We start from the raw sequence: 18,301 nt of genomic DNA, 5'->3' as shown, positions 1-18,301 counted from the left end.
GTGAATCATCTTCTCCCTTGCCTCTTTCTGTCGGGGTTCCCCAAGGCTCTGTCCTGGGCCCCTTACTATTTTCTCTCTATACCTCCTCACTTGGCAAACTAATCAATTCTTTTGGCTTTCAGTACCACCTCTATGCTGACGATACTCAGATCTATCTTTCCTCTCCTGATCTTAACCCAGAGCTTCTAACTTGCGTCTCTTCCTGCCTGTCCGCTATCTCCACTTGGATGTCCCAACATTACCTTAAATTAAACCTCTCTAAAACTGAACTGGTTCTCTTTCCCCCATCCAACGCCCACATTGTTCTCGAGGTATCTATAACGGTTAACAATTCTACCATCACCCCATCTTCTACCATCACCCCACCCAGGCCCGGTGCCTTGGGGTTATCCTTGATTCTGCCCTGTCCTTCACTCCTTATATCCAATCACTTATCAAATCATGTCACTTTCACCTAAGAAATATCTCCAAAATCCGATCATTTATCACCCAAGATGCTGCCAAAATTCTTATTCACTCTCTTATAATATCTCGCCTGGACTACTGTAACTCCCTATAAATTGGCCTTCCCCTCCAAAGACTGTCCCCTCTCCAGTCCATAATGAATACTGCTGCCAGGCTCATACACCTCTCCAACCGCTCCTCCTCTGCCATGCCACTCTGCCAGTCCCTGCACTGGCTTCCCCTACCATCCAGGATAAAATTCAAACTAATGACCCTCACATTTAAAGCAGTCCATAACTCTGCCCCACCCTACATCTCTGAACTCATCTCTAGATACCATCCAACCCGCTTGTTATGCTCCTCTACTGACCTGCTCCTCAACTCCTCTCTCATTCCCTCCTCACACGCTCGCATTCAAGACTTTGCAAGGGCTGCCCCCCTTCTCTGGAATTCGCTCCCACAAACTGTCACACTTTCTCCCAATCTCTCTGCTTTCAAGAGATGTAGATTGTAAGCTCTTTTGGGCAGGGCCCTCTTCACCTCTTGTATCGGTTACTGATTGCTTTATATGTTACTCTGCATGTCCAATGTATGTAACCCACTTATTGTACAGCGCTGCGGAATATGTTGGCGCTTTATAAATAAATGTTAATGTAATGTAATACTTAGGACATATCTATAGGTTTTGTTATTGCTTGCTCTAAACAGGGCAAAAAAAGCAGTTCATTATACAGAGGGCTTCTCAGTCAACTGCTGATTTGTTTCATTTTTATCCTTAGGATTAAGAAATAGAATGTGGATTTAGCTTCATTTTTAAAGTCTGCCATGTTTAGGGGCTGATTTACTTACCCACGAACGGGTCGAATGGAGTCCGATTGCGGTTTTTTCGTAATGATCGGTACTTTGCGATTTTTTCGTATGTTTTGCGATTTTTTCGGATTCTGTACGAATTTTTCGGATCCAATACGATTTTTGCGTAAAAACGCGAGTTTTCCTATCCATTACGAAAGTTGCGTAAAAAGTTGCGCATTTTGCGTAGCGTTAAAACTTACGCGAAAAGTTGCGCATTTTTCGTAGCGTTAAGTTTTAACGCTACGAAAAATGCGCAACTTTTCGCGTAAGTTTTAACGCTACGCAAAATGCGCAACTTTTTACGCAACTTTCGTAATGGATACGAAAAACTCGCGTTTTTACGCAAAAATCGTATTGGATCCGAAAAATTCGTACAGAATCCGAAAAAATCGCAAAACATACGAAAAAGTCGCAAAATATTCGTTTTCAAGTCGGAACTTTTCCAATTCGGGTCGGATTCGTGGGTTAGTAAATCAGCCCCTTAGAGTGAGAAATTACAAAACCCATAGATATTTTCTAATCAAAACAATAGGCAAAATGTATGTTAAGCACAAGCTGTATTATTTATTTTAAAAAAGGGGTATATTGCCCCTTTAAAGAGATACTGTCATGATTTTTTTGGTGTATTTTTTATTTCTAAATTACACTATTTACATTGCAATTAATTCACTCTGCTATTTAAAATGTTATTCTTAAACCAACAAATGTATTTTTTTGTTGTTGTAATATTGGTTTGTAGGCAGCCATCTCAGTGCATTGTGCCTGAGTCTGAGCTTTTCCAGACTTACATAGTTACATAGTTACATAGGGTTGAAAAAAGACCATTGTCCATCAAGTTCAACCCATCCGAGTAAACCCAGCACACAACCTATACTAACCAATCTATACACTCACATACATAAACTATATATATACAACCAGTAATACTAACTGTAGATATTAGTATCACAATAGCCTTGGATATTCTGCTTGTTCAAAAACTCATCCAGGCCCCTCTTAAAGGCATTAACAGAGTCTGCCATTACCACATCACTAGGAAGGGCATTCCACAGCCTCACTGCCCTCACCGTGAAAAACCACCTACGCTGCTTCAAATGGAAGCTCTGTTCCTCTAATCTATAGGGGTGACCTCTGGTGCGCTGATTGTTTTTATGGGAAAAAAGAACATCCCCCAACTGCCTATAATCAAAAAACATGTTTTCCCATGACTTCAACATAACAACATAACAACTAATGTTCTATGTTGAAAAAGGGGGTTACTGTCCCTTTATTAACTTTAACATAACTACATATAACTAATATACTACTGACAACGCATGTTGAAAAAAAGGGTATACTGCCCCTTTAACACACTGCATTTTACCCACTTCCTTAAAAACAGCATTAAATTTTCTGGTTATTAGCAGTTTTTTGCAGTTTACAAAATTGAACAATTAGCACAAATATATATTTCATAAATATACAGTGTAAAGACTAATAATCAATATCAGTGATGAATTACTTAATGCTAGCTAAGCTAACCTCATCCTGAGCCATCTGAGCTGCTCGTTTATCCTTAATGTTTACCTAAAAGTATAAAGAAAAGGAAGATTTTAGTAAAGACAAGTAGAATTTCATACATGCTAAAGGAGTTGTAAAGCTTAAAATACAATTTTGACTAATACAATTAAAATAACTTTCTAATATACATTCATACATACATTCATTTAAAAAGTTACATTATTTTTAAGTTACTGATGTAACTGACATTAAAAGCAGTATGTCTGTTTCTGCAATGTTGGTTCTGAATGCTAAAACAGTGTAGCAGAAAATACTGAAGTGTAGGTGATTAAAACTGTAAAAGGCATGCAAAGAAGTCTTGGCTAAGGGAAGCTGGGTTCCCCTACATTTTACATTAAGGCATCCAGGTGCTGCCTATTGTACTGTAGGGGCACTAGGGTGTCAGGATACTGCAGGGGCACTGACGCCATAATGGCATAGTGTATTACAAGATGCTGTGTTATCTAAAAAGGAAAGCCAAACGTTTGTATCTGGGATAGGATGACCATATCACTTAAAAATTCAGTTCAGCCCTACTAGTTGGATCAAAAACATTATAATTTCAGTATGTAGTTTTAAGCTTTAAAATGGATTTACATTTGCTTAGGCAGACATGGAAAGCTCTCAATAACATAACATTTTCTAGTTACAAAAGAAAAGATGCTAGCTACTCTACCATATATAGAAGTGCAAAATAATTACTTAACCCTAAATTCTTTTTCCTGAAGCCTTCGGGCAAGGTGTGCATCATGTTCCTCTTGATTTCTTAACCCTGATGTATGTTTAGATACAGGTGCATCTCGCGCCCCCTTTGACCGAAAACCTGTAAAGATTAAAAAAAAAAAAAAAAAAAGTATTGGAAATATAGTATCAAAGTGTTGACATTTAGGGAGAAGACACACAGAGCTACTTAGTAGCAGCTACTTTTCACGGCTACTAAACACCAGTAAATACCCTGGCATAGATAATACTGAGAATTGTCTGCTAAAACACACAGACAATTATCAGTAAATGATCAGCATTGTCTATTTTCGTAACTGCTACTAGTAGCTCTGTGTGTCTTCACCCTTAATATTTACTAGTTCCAAACAATGTTAAATACTGAATGGAGAAAGAGAAACCCCACCCCCCATTTTTATCTGATTCCCCTACCCTGCAGAGGCCCCCATGCCAACACCAAAACTACATTGGTGCCTACCCTTAAATGTCCCTGGGTCCTCTTTACCAGCAGATTTGCACAGCTGGATTGGTGGCCGCCATCAGATTAGTTTCCATTGTGCATGCTCCTGGTTGCCAATTTCTATCCACCAGCCATAAACTAGATCTGAGGCAGGTCGCAGTTACAGTGCCAGTACTGGGGACCCATGAACTTTACCAGCAGATTTGCACAGCTGGGTTAGTGGCTGCAATCAGAATGGTTTCCATTGTGCATGCTCCTGGTTGCCAATTTCTATCAACCAGCCATAAACCAGATCTGAGGCAGCCCGCAGTTACAGTGTCAGTACTGGGGGCCCATATACTTTAAATGGGCACAACAGGTTGGTGGTGGGAGGGCTAATCAGTTAAAAACAGAGGGAAGGGGTTTCTTTCTCCTTTGAAAAAAGTTTTACTTTTACTTCTTAATTTAAAATCACAGTTTGCAAAACCGGATCCATTAAAATGTCAAGTAAATCCAATCAAGATTCTTTGAGTTTACATACTTTATATGAGGATATAGATATTCAGACATGATGTTCATTTTAGAACTATAATTTAAATGCAAAAGTTCCACATAGAAACTCAAAGAATCCTTAGTAAGAAAGATCAATAAGACACAAAGCTCACAAACAACCAAAACAAGTAGCACACAATTTAGAAAGGAAAGCAGTGCATTCATGTACATTAGGGATAAATAGATTGAATGAATCAAGTAATTAATTTTTAGAAGAAATCACAGGTGATCCACAGATTCAAAATACCATCAACCAATGAGCCATCTTATGAAGATGCCACCACCGATAATACCACAAATTTTACCTGAATCCCTAAGATTCCTTTCTTGGCACGGAGAAGGCGTTCTCCTTCTGCGTCTCTTCTCAATGTCAAAATCACTCTCTTTACTTCTGTGGGATTTTGCATCAGAATTGTCCCGCTGCTTTCTATCAGCATCAGAATTTTTTGCAGAGAGAAGGTCCTGACTGTGAGACCTTCCCTTTCTATGCATGTGTTCATTATGGTACTCTCCATTTGTCCTTTCAGTATTAAAATCATCCTCATGTTTACTTGTCCTGGGTGGTGGCGGTCTTTGCGGTTTCTCTTTTCTAGATACAGGCCAATCATAATGGTCTCCATGTTTATGCACATTATAGCTATCCTCCTCCTTGTTAGATGACCTTGATTCTACTGACCGACCACGTTGTCGAACAAATTTTGATGAAGGTATTTCAAGCTCTGAGTCATTTCTTTCAAAGTTGTGTTTTTCAAGCCTCTCATGTCTATGAGGTCTATCATATTCGGACAGATATTCCTTATGCCTACCCTTGCGGTGGCCTAACAATGAATGAATACCATAAAAGCAGAAAATTACAATTTACTAAAGGAAAAAGAGGGGGATTTTAACATTTTGCTGTTTAAATCTATAGAAGGCTGGGATGAAGGGAAGATTATAAAGCAGCACAATTCAAAAAATCACCAGCGATATTCTAGTATGCTTTTTTTTATTGTTCAGACACAAGGCACATTAAAGAACATAGGGTTGCTACCTGCCTGGTTTTGACCCGGACAGGCTGGTTTTTGGGAGGGCTGTGCGGGTCAAAACTCCCTGCCCAGTTTTCCAAATTAGGTAAACCGGGCAGGACTCTTTTAGACTTACGTTGCGATCGGGCAATTGCCATCACCACGTCATAACCTCGCCCTCAATGTCACCGGCCACGCCATGACTTCACCCAATTGCCCCTGTGATGTCACAACCCTGCCCGGGTTTCTGACAATGGAAAGGTAGCAACCCTAAATAAACACCACATGGTTTTTAATGCCAACAACAGCTCTGCACAAACATATTGAAGCATGCTGGTCATCAAAAAGCATTAATGTTTTGTTAAGGACTAATTTGTCTATCTTCTTCAGATGACTACAAACATATGCTTGGAGGGGCACATCTGACCTCTAGTTAGACAGCCCTTTTCTTGTTATTCAATTGCCTTTTGGCAAGTAAAACTTTACATCCAGGTTTGGACCAGGATTCAGAACAGGCCATGACATTTCAAGTACACAGAGGCCAAAACATTAACCCACCAGCTCACTAAATAGTGATTGTTTATGGCATCTTACAACTCCTCTGGCATTTGCCAGAATCCACAGATTGCCAATCTGGGCATGATTACATCTATACACTACACATTAAACTATATTCACTTTTCTGACTTCCTGCTCAATAAATTTACTAGCTGCTCAAATTATATTTACTTATATTAACTTGTTTCTGTTAGTTTAGTTGGCATACTCCCTGGCTGCTGATTTCTATAGGTGATAAGACCTGCATCAGATGTTGCACCTTGTATTACATAACCCTTATTTCTGATTGAAAGTTCAAGTCTTTCTGATGGCAATGAAAAAATTGAATAGCCTATAAGTAGTTCTGACACCTTTCTTTATTCTTTCATAAATGTACACAATTGCAAGAAGCATAAACTAGATATCTGCATCAATTAATAGTGGGCTGATAATAATAAACACAATATGCTCAAAATAGTAACAAACAGTTGTACTTCTATTTCTCAGTACTGAATAGACTGTGGAAATATTCCCAGTCTAGGTTGTTAACTATCTGTAATTGTACATATATATGTACAAAGAAAGGTCCTGATGGGGACCGAAACGTTATGTCGGCTGTTCATGCTATTTTAAATACACATTTTCACTTCTCCAATACACTTAAGACTTCTCCAATAGCTAACTGCAGTTAGGTGTGCTAATCAACGAGATAAGACTGGAGGAGTCCTGCCCTGCAAAAACACACCCAAAGTTTGTTTGCCGACAGTCAGCTCTTCTAAAAAGAGTTGTTTATATGAACCAAGCAGAGATGGAAAGTAATACCAGAAAAGCTTAGAAGTATTCTTGATATGAATAAATATGGAAACACCTATCATAATTACAGTAAGAATAAACTGTCTATAAACTAAGGGAATGCAGCACTGCCGCAACTTACCCAGAAGTGGGTGACCTGCAAAGAATACAAAACAGCAAGGATCTGCTGATATCTCCTGTTATTATGGGATTTGTAGTTTTTCTCCCTTTTATTAATAGTCTCTCATTACAAAGATTTTTAATCATTCACATCAGCCGTGAAGTTTTTGATATAATTTGCTTATCACATTCACACAACACACATAAACTAACCATACAGAATTTAATGAAGAGATCTTTAGTTGTTTTACATATCCTTGCAATACCAAATGAGCATTGAAAGGAGACTGGCTGGCCATGGGTTTTACATTTCTGATTTAAATGACCCTCAGTTCTCCTTATGATATTGTATCAAGTTCTTGAGATAAAAGGAACTTAGATTATAAGCTTCACTGGAAAAGGTGACGAAAAAGTTTTGTAAAGAATTGTGTAACATGTCAACACTTTATAAAAATAGCCATTAAATTATAAAAAATGGCCATTAAAATACCAATTTGGTATATAAAAACTCAATAAGGATTAAAGCAAACAATGTAGCTTTTCTCCATGAGTCAGGGGGACACCAGCTCTTATTATTGATGCAACCCTCCATTGTTCATCAGACTGGACATTGTGGCACTTTATGGTATTTACAATACCACAACACCTTGAGCCTCCACTCTTAACGTTGTAAAACTCTGTTTAGCAGAAATCGTATTTGTTGCACAAATTAATGCAAAGTACGAAAAAGTTGCCCAAATTAACGAAAGTATTGCGAACTTTAGAAAAAACACGATTTTTTTGTAATCAGACCTGTCGTACTTTAATGAATGTGCCCCATAGTGTTGTCATGAGCACTGCTGTTTTCCACCCAATTACAGCAGCAGTTAAAACATCCTCAAGATGCCATTAGCCTAAAAGTTACCCTTGAGGCAAAAAAATGCCTTCCTGCAGCTATTCCTGTTTATGAAGATAAGTATATTGCCCATGTTACTTTTTTCAGAACACAAATTGTCATATTGGATTTCTAATTTTTGAGAACATTACCATTATATAAATCATTAAAATGTATGGCATATAGGATATGGGACAACGCAATATTTAGGGGCTTATTTTTTAATTTATTAGTTTGTGAATTTAAGTTTGCTTTTCTAAAACGAATGAACTTCTGAATAAAAAACTCGAATATCTTGAATTTTTTGAGCTTATGAGCTCTAAAAACGTAAAACGTAAATCTCTGGCTTGGAGGCAAGTTTTGGAAGCACAAAGACACAGTTTTACTTTACAGGAGGAATCTCCTGCAGGCTAGCAGTCCACATGGAGCTACCAAATAGCTAATTACAGCCCATATTTGGCATCCCCAAAGAACTTTTCTCATGCTTGTGTGGCTCACCAACACTTTTTTAAAAATGATTGTGGCTCACGAACTGGGGATTCCTGCCCTAAATGATAGACAAAGGTTTCTCAACATTCATTCACCAGTGGCCAGATACTCATTATAATCATACTCAGGGCTCAACCATTTTAAGCACAATTACTAAAATATTTATTAGGATGCAGGTCTCTGAAATCATTACTTCCATGTCTAGCCATTACATTGGCTAGTAATAGTTACATACTAGTAGTTACCAAGTAAGTTAAAATCACAAGAAAGAGAAAGCATCAAGAAGAGATAAATATACTTTAAATGGCCTCCCCCCATGGAAACCAATCAAATTGTTGCATTCAGTGTTCTACCTGCAGCTGGCTGAAAAATGCCAATTGCGGATTGGTTGCTATGGGTTACTGTGCACGGGCAAATTTGCCCAGTGTTGATAAATGAGTCCCAATGAGTCTTAGAATCCACCCTCCTCGCACATCAGCAAATAGTCAAAGCGGCATATGGTCTGAAAGATACCTCCCTTTAAAATTAACCTCAAACCCATGTATTGTTTCAAGTGAAATGTAGTTTTACCAAAGATCTGCCTTTAGTATAACCTTCACTAGAAATTTTCATAATGACTTTATGTCACTGTACCTTCTTTGTCTTCTTGGTAGTGCTTCTTTCTTCTCCTTTCCTCTCTCTCTTGTAATAGTCGAGCAATATCCTAATAACACAAAACAAAACACTGCAGTATTGCAATGAAAACCATCATCATACAGATAACGCTTATGGATGCTAACATTTTATTTTTTGCAAAACTGGTGCAGCTGTTAACATCTGCAATTGTATGTTAACAGCAAGGATTATATTTTATCTAGGCCATATAAGTTACTGGTATGCTTCTTTGGAAACAGACATAGCAATGAGCCACAAGCTGTAAAAGCCATCTTATTAGTTACAGCAAGAGGCCGGATTTAGCAAAATAGACCCATCATGGACTTACCCTTGCAGTCATTTTACAAACACTGGGTTACGACAAAAAACACATTCTGAGCTCATACAGTCAAAGCCAGTTACTTCAAGTTAATTTTTGGAGAGACGCTGAAATCTGAAACTCTCACATCCAGCTGGCGTAATTTTCGGCATTCCATCTGAGAGTGACATATGCACCCAATCCTTTTAGCGCAGCTGTGCTGTGGAGATTTAAGTAGGCAGTTGTGGGGCCCCTGGATCTACTGTACCACCAGGTTTAGAGGCGGCGGTAGCTCCCTGGTGGCAGATAACCCCTGCATCAACAGACACAGCTGCGCTAAATTCAGAACAGGAGGCAGGAGGCAGAAGTAAGGTAACGGCATCAAACAAAACTTTATGTGCAAGGAGAGCATGTTGGCACAATTACCTTTAACAATAACGATTTTTTTGTGCACGTGATTGCTGAGAAATTTGCAGCCCTGCAACTGTGCTTGTGGTTGCAAATGACCCAACTGAAGCACCATAAAAACATTAAAAACTGAATCCCTTTGGCACAAAGAATATGTTGGTTAAAGGGCTGTAAATGTACCCCTCAATGTTCAACATTTATATATTTTGCCAAGAGCAAACATTGTTTTTCCCAATAAAAAATAGCAGCAATGTATTTAAACAATGTCACAGTCTGAGGCTAGGATTTTTGTTTGGAAGGGATGACAGATTTCACAGCAGATATGATACGTTAGGCCCTAGCTTTCACTTATCAAAACAGCCCAGGGAGTGAATAGCCAAGTTCCTTTTAAAATGATTACTGCATCCTTTTAGAAATCTCTGTTACTGCTGCTAATCTATTCCATGTTGCAGATTGAAATGACCTCCACCCAAGTTCTGTTGCAAGATAAGAAAGACCTTCTGTAGAGTTCAGCAATCACATTATGGCTCTTGCTGATACCAGCTAAAGAGAAGCTGACAAGCCATTCTGTTCTTTAATTCAGACTATGTTGCACACAGTGGGCATTTTATAGAAGCTAGTAAAAAGATGAATAAAAGTAATGGTCTGACTCAAAGGTAAATAGCAGCTGGCGTGTAAACAGCCCATTGAATCATTTCCTAATGGTAAGTGGAATGCTAATGACATTGGTCAATTTGCCCTCCACATGTGTAAAGCAAGAGCTCTGCTACTCTGTAAAAAGTAACACACGCAAAAGGTAAATTATATAATTGAGGAATAGACACAGCACTCACAGGACTTTATAGTGAAAAAAATTGATCCTTTGTGCAAAATCGACGCTTCGGCCCTGAAACCTCACTTTGAATTATTTTATTAAAATGGAGATTAGGGGAGATGGCCTTTCTGTAATTTGGAACTTTATTGATAACTGATTTCCGCATAACAGATCTCATACATGTATTTAATTTAAAAATTAACTAAATTATGCCAGTTTGCATTTCATATTTTGTAAAAAAAATATTTATAGCTTTAAAGTCAGGCTGTTAAGGCCACACTAACCCTAAAAGCCAAATAGTGGTTCAAATGAAAGATTGGAAGAGGAGGTAGATTGCCTGAATAGAAGAAATAAATACTTGTTGACTTTTTGACTGTCCATCATCACTAACCCTGGGGACTGACCAGAAATGGATTTATTGCAGCACATTGGACAAAAGTTATTTGGTAAAAATATGAATGTATTGGCTCAAAAAAAAACCATATAATAACAAGGCATCATATAGGGGGCCAAAATTCTGCTTTTTTATTGTCTCTAAAATTGATTGTAAGGGGCACATTTATCAAAATGTGAGCTTCATACATAAAACTCACCTACATTCTATTCATTCCTATGTGATTTTTAGAAGTGCATTTATCAAAAGGTAAGTTCTAACTTTCACCTATTGATAAATACACTTCTAAAAATCCCATAGGAATGAATAGGATGTGGGTGAGGTTTAATGTATTAAGCTCTAAACTCACATTTTGATAAATCTGCCCTTAAGCGTATTAATACAAAAAAGATTAGATTTCTAGCTAGTCTGTCATTTACATGTTATAAAATTATTTTAAATCAAATAATGTTTTTTTTTTAATTATCAAATTGTTTACCTCTGCTTTTTCTTACACTTGACACATTCTATAAAGCTGAGATGGAAAAGCACATTACCTTTACTAAAAAGGTCACTGCATTGCACCCTTTACAGAAACTCATTTCAATAAATAAGGTAAAACCGCAATGTGCTCTGAATGGTGGACTGATTGCTTGTGGTTCCTGTTCTGCTTCTCAAACTCTGGGTTAATCAGAAGAGCACTTCCTTTTACTGCTTGAAAATATGTTTCCACTACTAGCCCATACAAATACTAAAATAGCTATTTAGGGGAAGAGGTGACATCTTATTACTTTATACTGCTGAGTACATACTTTCAATATAGGTCAGATAAGAGATTCTCAAGCTTCAGAAACAGCTCCAGGCAGGGATACTGTCATAGGACTTATTACTATGAAATGTATTGCAGTGAAATATGAGTCTGCCGAAAACCTGCTGTAATATACTAAGACTGTGGGATGCCAGAAAGGGCAATGCTTCAATTTAATAGTTGAACATAAGAAAAATTGAATTCCTATCTACGAGAAAGCGCAAGTCGGCAGCAGGTTTCCAACAAGCAGCATTCATTTATCTAAAAAGATTTATGTTTCCAGGTACATGGTGGCAGTTATGCCAACAACCACAGCATTACTGGAAAATTCCTTATATTTTCACATAGATACATCTTAATTCATGTAAAGGGCATCTGCAGTCAGTCACATGTATGAGAAATCCTGACCCATTCTCTGCTTCGTTGGCAATTCACAAACTCTTACTTACAGAGCAAATCGATAACTTTTCTTCAAATATGGTCTGCAGCATTTATTTATGGTCTACCCCAGCGGTTCTCAACCTGTGGGTCGGGAACCCTTAGGGGGTCGAACAACCCTTTCACAGGGGTCGCCTAAGACCATCGGAAAACACATATTTCTGATGGTCCTAGGAATAATTTTATGGTTGGGGGTCACCACGATATGAGGAACTGTATTAAAGGGTCGCGGCATTAGGAAGGTTGAGAAACACTGGTCTACCTCATCGCAACAATATAACCCTAAGTTATGGCAACAGATGATTACATGAGAGCTTTCCAAGAGTAAGGGGCATTCACCTTAAACCTACATTATATTTCCATGTAGATTGCACTATTCTGAAGCTATTTGTAATATGTCTTCAATTTTCATATTTATATTTACCGTATATACTGGAGTATAAGCCGATCCGAATATAAGCCGAGTTACCTAATTTTACCTAAGAAAACTGGAAAAACTTATTGACTCGAGTATAAGCCTAGGGTGGGAAATGCAGCGGCTATTGCTAAGTTTCAATAATCAAAATAAATACCAATACAATTACATTAAATGAGGCATCAGTGGGGTATATGTTTTTAAATATTTATTTCAAAGAAAAACAGTAAATTAGCTCTGTAAGTGGAGAAGAGGGTCAATAAAAACAATATGGTATCAACAATGATACCTTAAGAGTACTACCCCCTTAGCTCAATCAACAACCCAGCTAAAAAACAGAGTTAAAATCATTCAAAACTTTATATAGATTATATAGAATATAAAGTGCAATGTCTAGTGCAGAATGGGGCAGATGAGGATGCTAGATGGAGATGAATTGGGAGCGGGCCAGGGCAATGGAGCATCTTGTGGGTGGCCTAATTTGCACACAAAGGACACAGGGTGCTAGTCTGGAGGGACCCATGGCACCCGACTCGAGTATAAGCCAGGGGTGACTTTTTCAGCACATTTTGGGTGCTGAAAAACTAGGCTTATACTCGAGTATATACTTTGTTCTGAATCCCTAAGGGTTTTTTGTTCTTTTCCCTGGATAACTACGGGTTGGAATTTTAAAGGGATGGTTCACTTTTAAGTTACATTTTAGTATGTTATAGATTAGCCCAGGCATCTCAAACTACGGCCCCCCCAAGGTAATTTACCCGGCCCCCACTATGATCTGGCGCAAGGACGAAGCAGGAGGACGCAGGGGAGAGCTGGAGGAAGAAGCGGGAGGACGAAAGGGGAACTATTGCTCTGTGAAGCTACAATTTTACTGTTATGGTTACTTATTACTTATCGTTCTCATTCAAACCACTGCCTGGCTGCTAGGGTAACTAGACCATAGCAATGAGTTAGTGGTTAAAATTTCAAACTGGAGAGCTGCTAAACAAAAAGCTAAGTAATTCAAATACAACAAATAATAAAAAATGAAGACCAACTGCATATTGTCTCAGAATAGCATTCTCTACAACATACTAAAAGTGAATTTAAAACATGAACAACCCCTTAAAGTAGTATCTAGCTTTTAGTTAGTCAAGCACAAAAAAACATACATAACTAATGGAGACCAATTAAAATGCTGCTTAGAATAGGTACCTCAATAACATTCTAATTCACAGTGAACCTCTTTAATAAAAGGACACACCATTATTATTTGCAAAACTAAATGCAGAGATCCTCCCTTGGTTCATGACTGTACTATTCAAATAATAAGACACCAGTTTTTATACTTTCTATTCTCAGCCTATGTCTCCTGTAGCTGAAAGTTATATCTAGTTGTTGGGTTCAATGACCCAGGAAACAGACAAACAAACAAACAGAAATAAAAACAAATACAGGTACAGGACCTGTTATCCACAATGCTTTGGATCTCGAGTTTTCGAGATGTCTTTCTGTAATTTGAATCACTATACTTTAAGTCCAATAGGACTGTTTTGCCTCCAATAAAGGATTAATTTAGGATCAAGTACAAGGTCCTGTTGCATTACTACAGAGAAAAAGGGATTTTTTTTCTTTTTTTTTTAAAGGAGAAGGAAAGTCATTTTGGCATGCTACTTCCAATAGATTAGCCACATTAGTGCCACCTACAACAATATATTTATTCTGCAGAAAGCATTACCATACCTGAGTAAACAGCCCTAGAAGCTTTCTATGTTTGTTTAAGATAGCAGCTGCCATTTTAAGTAGCTTCCTTCCTGCACTGCAGTCTAGTCGTTATAGCTGAGATCACACATTCCTAAGGGAGGGGGGAGGGAGTTATTAGCATTCTCGTAGGAGGGGGGAGCAAGAGAGGGTAGAGAGGAGAGAGCTGCACAAACTCTGGCCACAGGAATTAGGGATGTTTCTGAGAGAGGAAGTCAGACTCTGGAACATCATGTTTACAAAAAAAGAGACAAGAAATCCTGTGTTTCTTTTGATCGAGAACTCAGTGCAGCATTACTGTAAGTGCTTATGGCTGTATTTACATAGACCTTTCTTATAAAACTTACTTAGTTTTTACCTTTCTTTCTCCTTTAAAAAATTGTTTGATTAAAATGCAGTCTATGGGAGATTTCCTTTCTTTAATACTGAACTTTCTGGATAATGGGTTCATGCATAACGGATGTCATACCTGAGCTGCCAGGGTTTGAATCAACCCCTATTAATAATTTGTATTGCTTATACAGGTATAGGACCAATTATCCAGAATGCCCAGGACCTGGAAGTGTTCTGGCCCTGTCTAAATTAATTGATTAAAATGGGAACTATGGAAGAGAGTTTCCGCAAAATATGTAGCTTTCTGGATTATGGGTTTCTGAATAACGGATCCCATGCTTGTATTTGTATTCAGTCCTTCTATTTTTCATATTACATTATGATTTTTAAAATGCTCTCTAGTTGCCAAGGTAATAAAACCACAGCAACCTGATACATTTAAAGCCTACTACCACAAACAAAATGTAAATGTACATTTAAAAATATTTTTGTCTATATGATAATGAAATTTATTTTTAGGGTGAACTACTCTTTTAAAGAGCAAGACAATGTTCATTAAGCCTGTATCATTAAAAATGCAGCACCAATGCGTGTTATTTTCATGTATGATTCATTTTTGGTTTTACCATTACCTTATAGGGGAGCTGAACATTCAGTGGGAAGTAAATGTACCATAAATGTAACATCACCAGATGTTGTTGAACTACAACTATCAGCATTCTTTTACCTGTATTCATGCTGAATAATGCTGTAATCCAGCAACATCTGGAGACCAAAGGCTAAGAAACAGAGTAAAAAGACATTACAGTGTTAATATGAAAAAGAAACCTGTAGAAACAAATGTACAGGTATGGGATCCCTTATCCGGAAACCCGTTATCCAGAAAGCTCCGAATTACGGAATGCCCGTCTCCCATAGACTCCATTTTAATCAAATAATTTAGAATTTTAAATCAATTTCCTTTTTCTCTGTAGTAATAAAACAGTACCTTGTAATTGATCCCAACTAAGATATAAATAATCTTTATTGGATGCAAAACAATCTCATAGGGTTTAATTAATGTTTTATTGATTCTTTAGTAGACTTAAGGTATGGAGATCCAAATTACGGAAAGACCCCTTATCCGGAATACCCTTGGTCCCGAGCATTCTGGATAATGGGTCCTATACCTGTATTACATTTCCTTTACGCTACAAGTGACAGCACTTAATGTGCTTTATTTATTACTATTTCTTTCTTTAAGATTCCACCAATGTCCCTTAAAAACCTGCTTGAGTTTTCTAAATCTAAAGGAAGACATATTAAATAGGGATACATTTTAGGTGGCTAGAACTTACCTCATCTTTCTCCTCTTGCTGGCGCCTGCGTTCTGCTTCAATTACCAATCTATCTTGAATTTCCTGAGCTATTTCAGAGTCTAAAACTTCCCTGAAATAATAATAAAAATATGTTTTACCTAAACATTCTGTGGTTTGAGAACCAGTAAAACATGAAAACTTGAAACAAACAACTGGGTCACTACAATTCAATATAAAGCACTATGTGCCCCTCTGAAGTTCTGAATTCCATTCTGATACCGTAATAGTTTCTAAAGTACTGTTCATGCCAGTGTCAGAAAGGGTCAGTGACTCAGTCTTTGACTTATGCACAAACTTTACATCATCTACTACAGTGCTGTCCAACTGGCGGCCCGCGGGCCGCATGCGGCCCGCGACCCCCCTCTGTGTGGCCCCCCACCTGTCTGGCTGCTTTGATGGCTTACTCTTGTGTAACCTTTAAATGGTATCAGTACTGTGATTAACTGCATCCCCACCTCAGATTCAGGCTATAATCAGGCTGTATTGTTTAAATATGTAATTCCTTGTGTTGTTCACACCTTTTAATCTCTGCATTGTTCACCCCCTGCAGTGTTCACACCTCAGGCTCAGGCTGTAATCATCCATATTGTTCCCCTGTTCACACCTCAGGAGCAGTAGAAACCCACAAATAATCCCTGCACACTACAAAAAGAACATATACTGAGGTGGTACTGCAATTAAAAAGTTTTTTAATATATAGTTATTGTGCAGACTGTAGGAGCAGTGCCAGCATTGTGTCACTGTAGGTTGCCTGTGTGTGCCATACACACAGGCATCATAGGGCAAGCAGAGTATGGCACACACAGGCAGGGTAGGGAAGGCAGAGTATGGCACACACAGGCCAAGTATGGCACAAACCAGCCAAGAATGGCAAACACAGTGAAAGTATGGCACACGCAGGCAGGGTAGGGAAGGCAGAGTATGGCACACACAGGCAGGGTAGGGCAGGCAGAGTATGGCACACACAGGCCAAGTATGGCACAAACCAGCCAAGTATGGCACACAGGCAGGGTAGGGAAGGCAGAGAATGGCACACACAGGCAGGGTAGGGAAGGTAGAGTATGGCACACACAGGCAGGGTAGGGAAGGCAGAGTATGGCACACACAGGCAGGGTAGGGCAGGCAGAGTATGGCAGGTTTTTGCTGTACTACAACCATTAATATGGGTAAGGTCATGTGATAACATGGGTGTGGTTTCAAGTGGGTGCGGTTTCAAAAAGGGGAGTGGTCAAAACTGGCTTCCATTATCGGCCCTCCACCACGTAGGTCAGAAAAATTCCGGCCCTCGGTACAACAGAAGTTGGACAGCACTGATCTACTACATTACTGGCATTTCTTCCACCTGGTACTTTTTAGGACAGACAGTTCCAATGATTCTGGGACAGGAAAAAATTCATGTAGAAGTTTTCAAGTTTTATCACAAGGGTCTAATTTTAGGAGCCACTCACTGAAAAGCAAGAACAAGACCTCCCAATCAAGAATAGGAATGGAGAACACATTTGTTTGTGATGAACTGGCTCCACTGACTTGGTGGATTTTGTGTTTCCATATATAACCTAACAATTATTACATTTGATATGTAAAAACATACTCAGCAAAGATAAGAGGTGCTGCACAGCATATGGGAGCTTCAAAAAACAAGCAAAAAGTAGCCCTTGTGGCTCTGGCATTTAAGTTTAGCAGTTCTTGAAACCAATTCCTTTGTTTCATAATGTTGGTACTCACAGCTCACTGTGACGATTTTTTATCCGGGTTTGTGCTCGGAGATCTTCTTGTTCTTGTAGTTGCTTGGCCACTTGTAAGTCAGTCTTTACCAAACGATTTCTCTGTATATTCGTTGCCAGGTGATGCTCAACTGAGAAAAATCATCAAAAAGCACTGTGTTGTGAACCAACTGTAGCCACTATGTATAGCACATGTAATTAGCCCTTCCCTTATACAGATACATAAGGATTCGCAAATATACAATATGTAAGTATATCACTACTTGAAACCATAAAAAGATTTTATTTAAAATATATTGCTGCTTTATAAGAATGGGGCAAGAGCAAGCATGAAGCAAATCTATGAACTATAGATACCATTGAAATTATATGATAGTACTCTCTAATCTAGGAAATCTAAATGACATCACCTAGCACATTGTTTTTTATTATCCAACACTGGTGCAAAGGTAAAAAAAACTCCCAGTTAACAAACAGATGGTAAGGGCTTTAATTCTCATTTCAGAACAAGAACTTTCAAGCAATAACAGAGCATGGAGATTTTTATCGGAAAATAAGAATTCCTTGATGATAATC

The 18,301-nt window shown here is 38.3% G+C and overlaps 1 protein-coding gene across 2 annotated transcripts in view; it reads right to left on the bottom strand.

Moving 5' to 3' along the window:
- The window catches only part of ccdc50 (coiled-coil domain containing 50), a 40,128-nt gene that overhangs the window by 7,108 nt on the left and 14,719 nt on the right, over positions 1 to 18,301 (bottom strand). Inside the window, 6 exon segments of one of the 2 annotated variants that reach the window (NM_001174055.1) lie at positions 2,818 to 2,862; positions 3,543 to 3,658; positions 4,852 to 5,364; positions 8,996 to 9,065; positions 15,981 to 16,071; positions 17,727 to 17,856. In NM_001174055.1, coding sequence (NP_001167526.1) covers positions 2,818 to 2,862; positions 3,543 to 3,658; positions 4,852 to 5,364; positions 8,996 to 9,065; positions 15,981 to 16,071; positions 17,727 to 17,856 — 965 coding nt within the window. 2 annotated transcript variants of the gene reach the window in all.

This window comes from Xenopus tropicalis, chromosome 5 (assembly GCF_000004195.4).
Source record: "Xenopus tropicalis strain Nigerian chromosome 5, UCB_Xtro_10.0, whole genome shotgun sequence".
Lineage (NCBI taxonomy): Eukaryota > Metazoa > Chordata > Amphibia > Anura > Pipidae > Xenopus > Xenopus tropicalis.
This window is presented reverse-complemented; position numbering and strand designations above follow the sequence as displayed.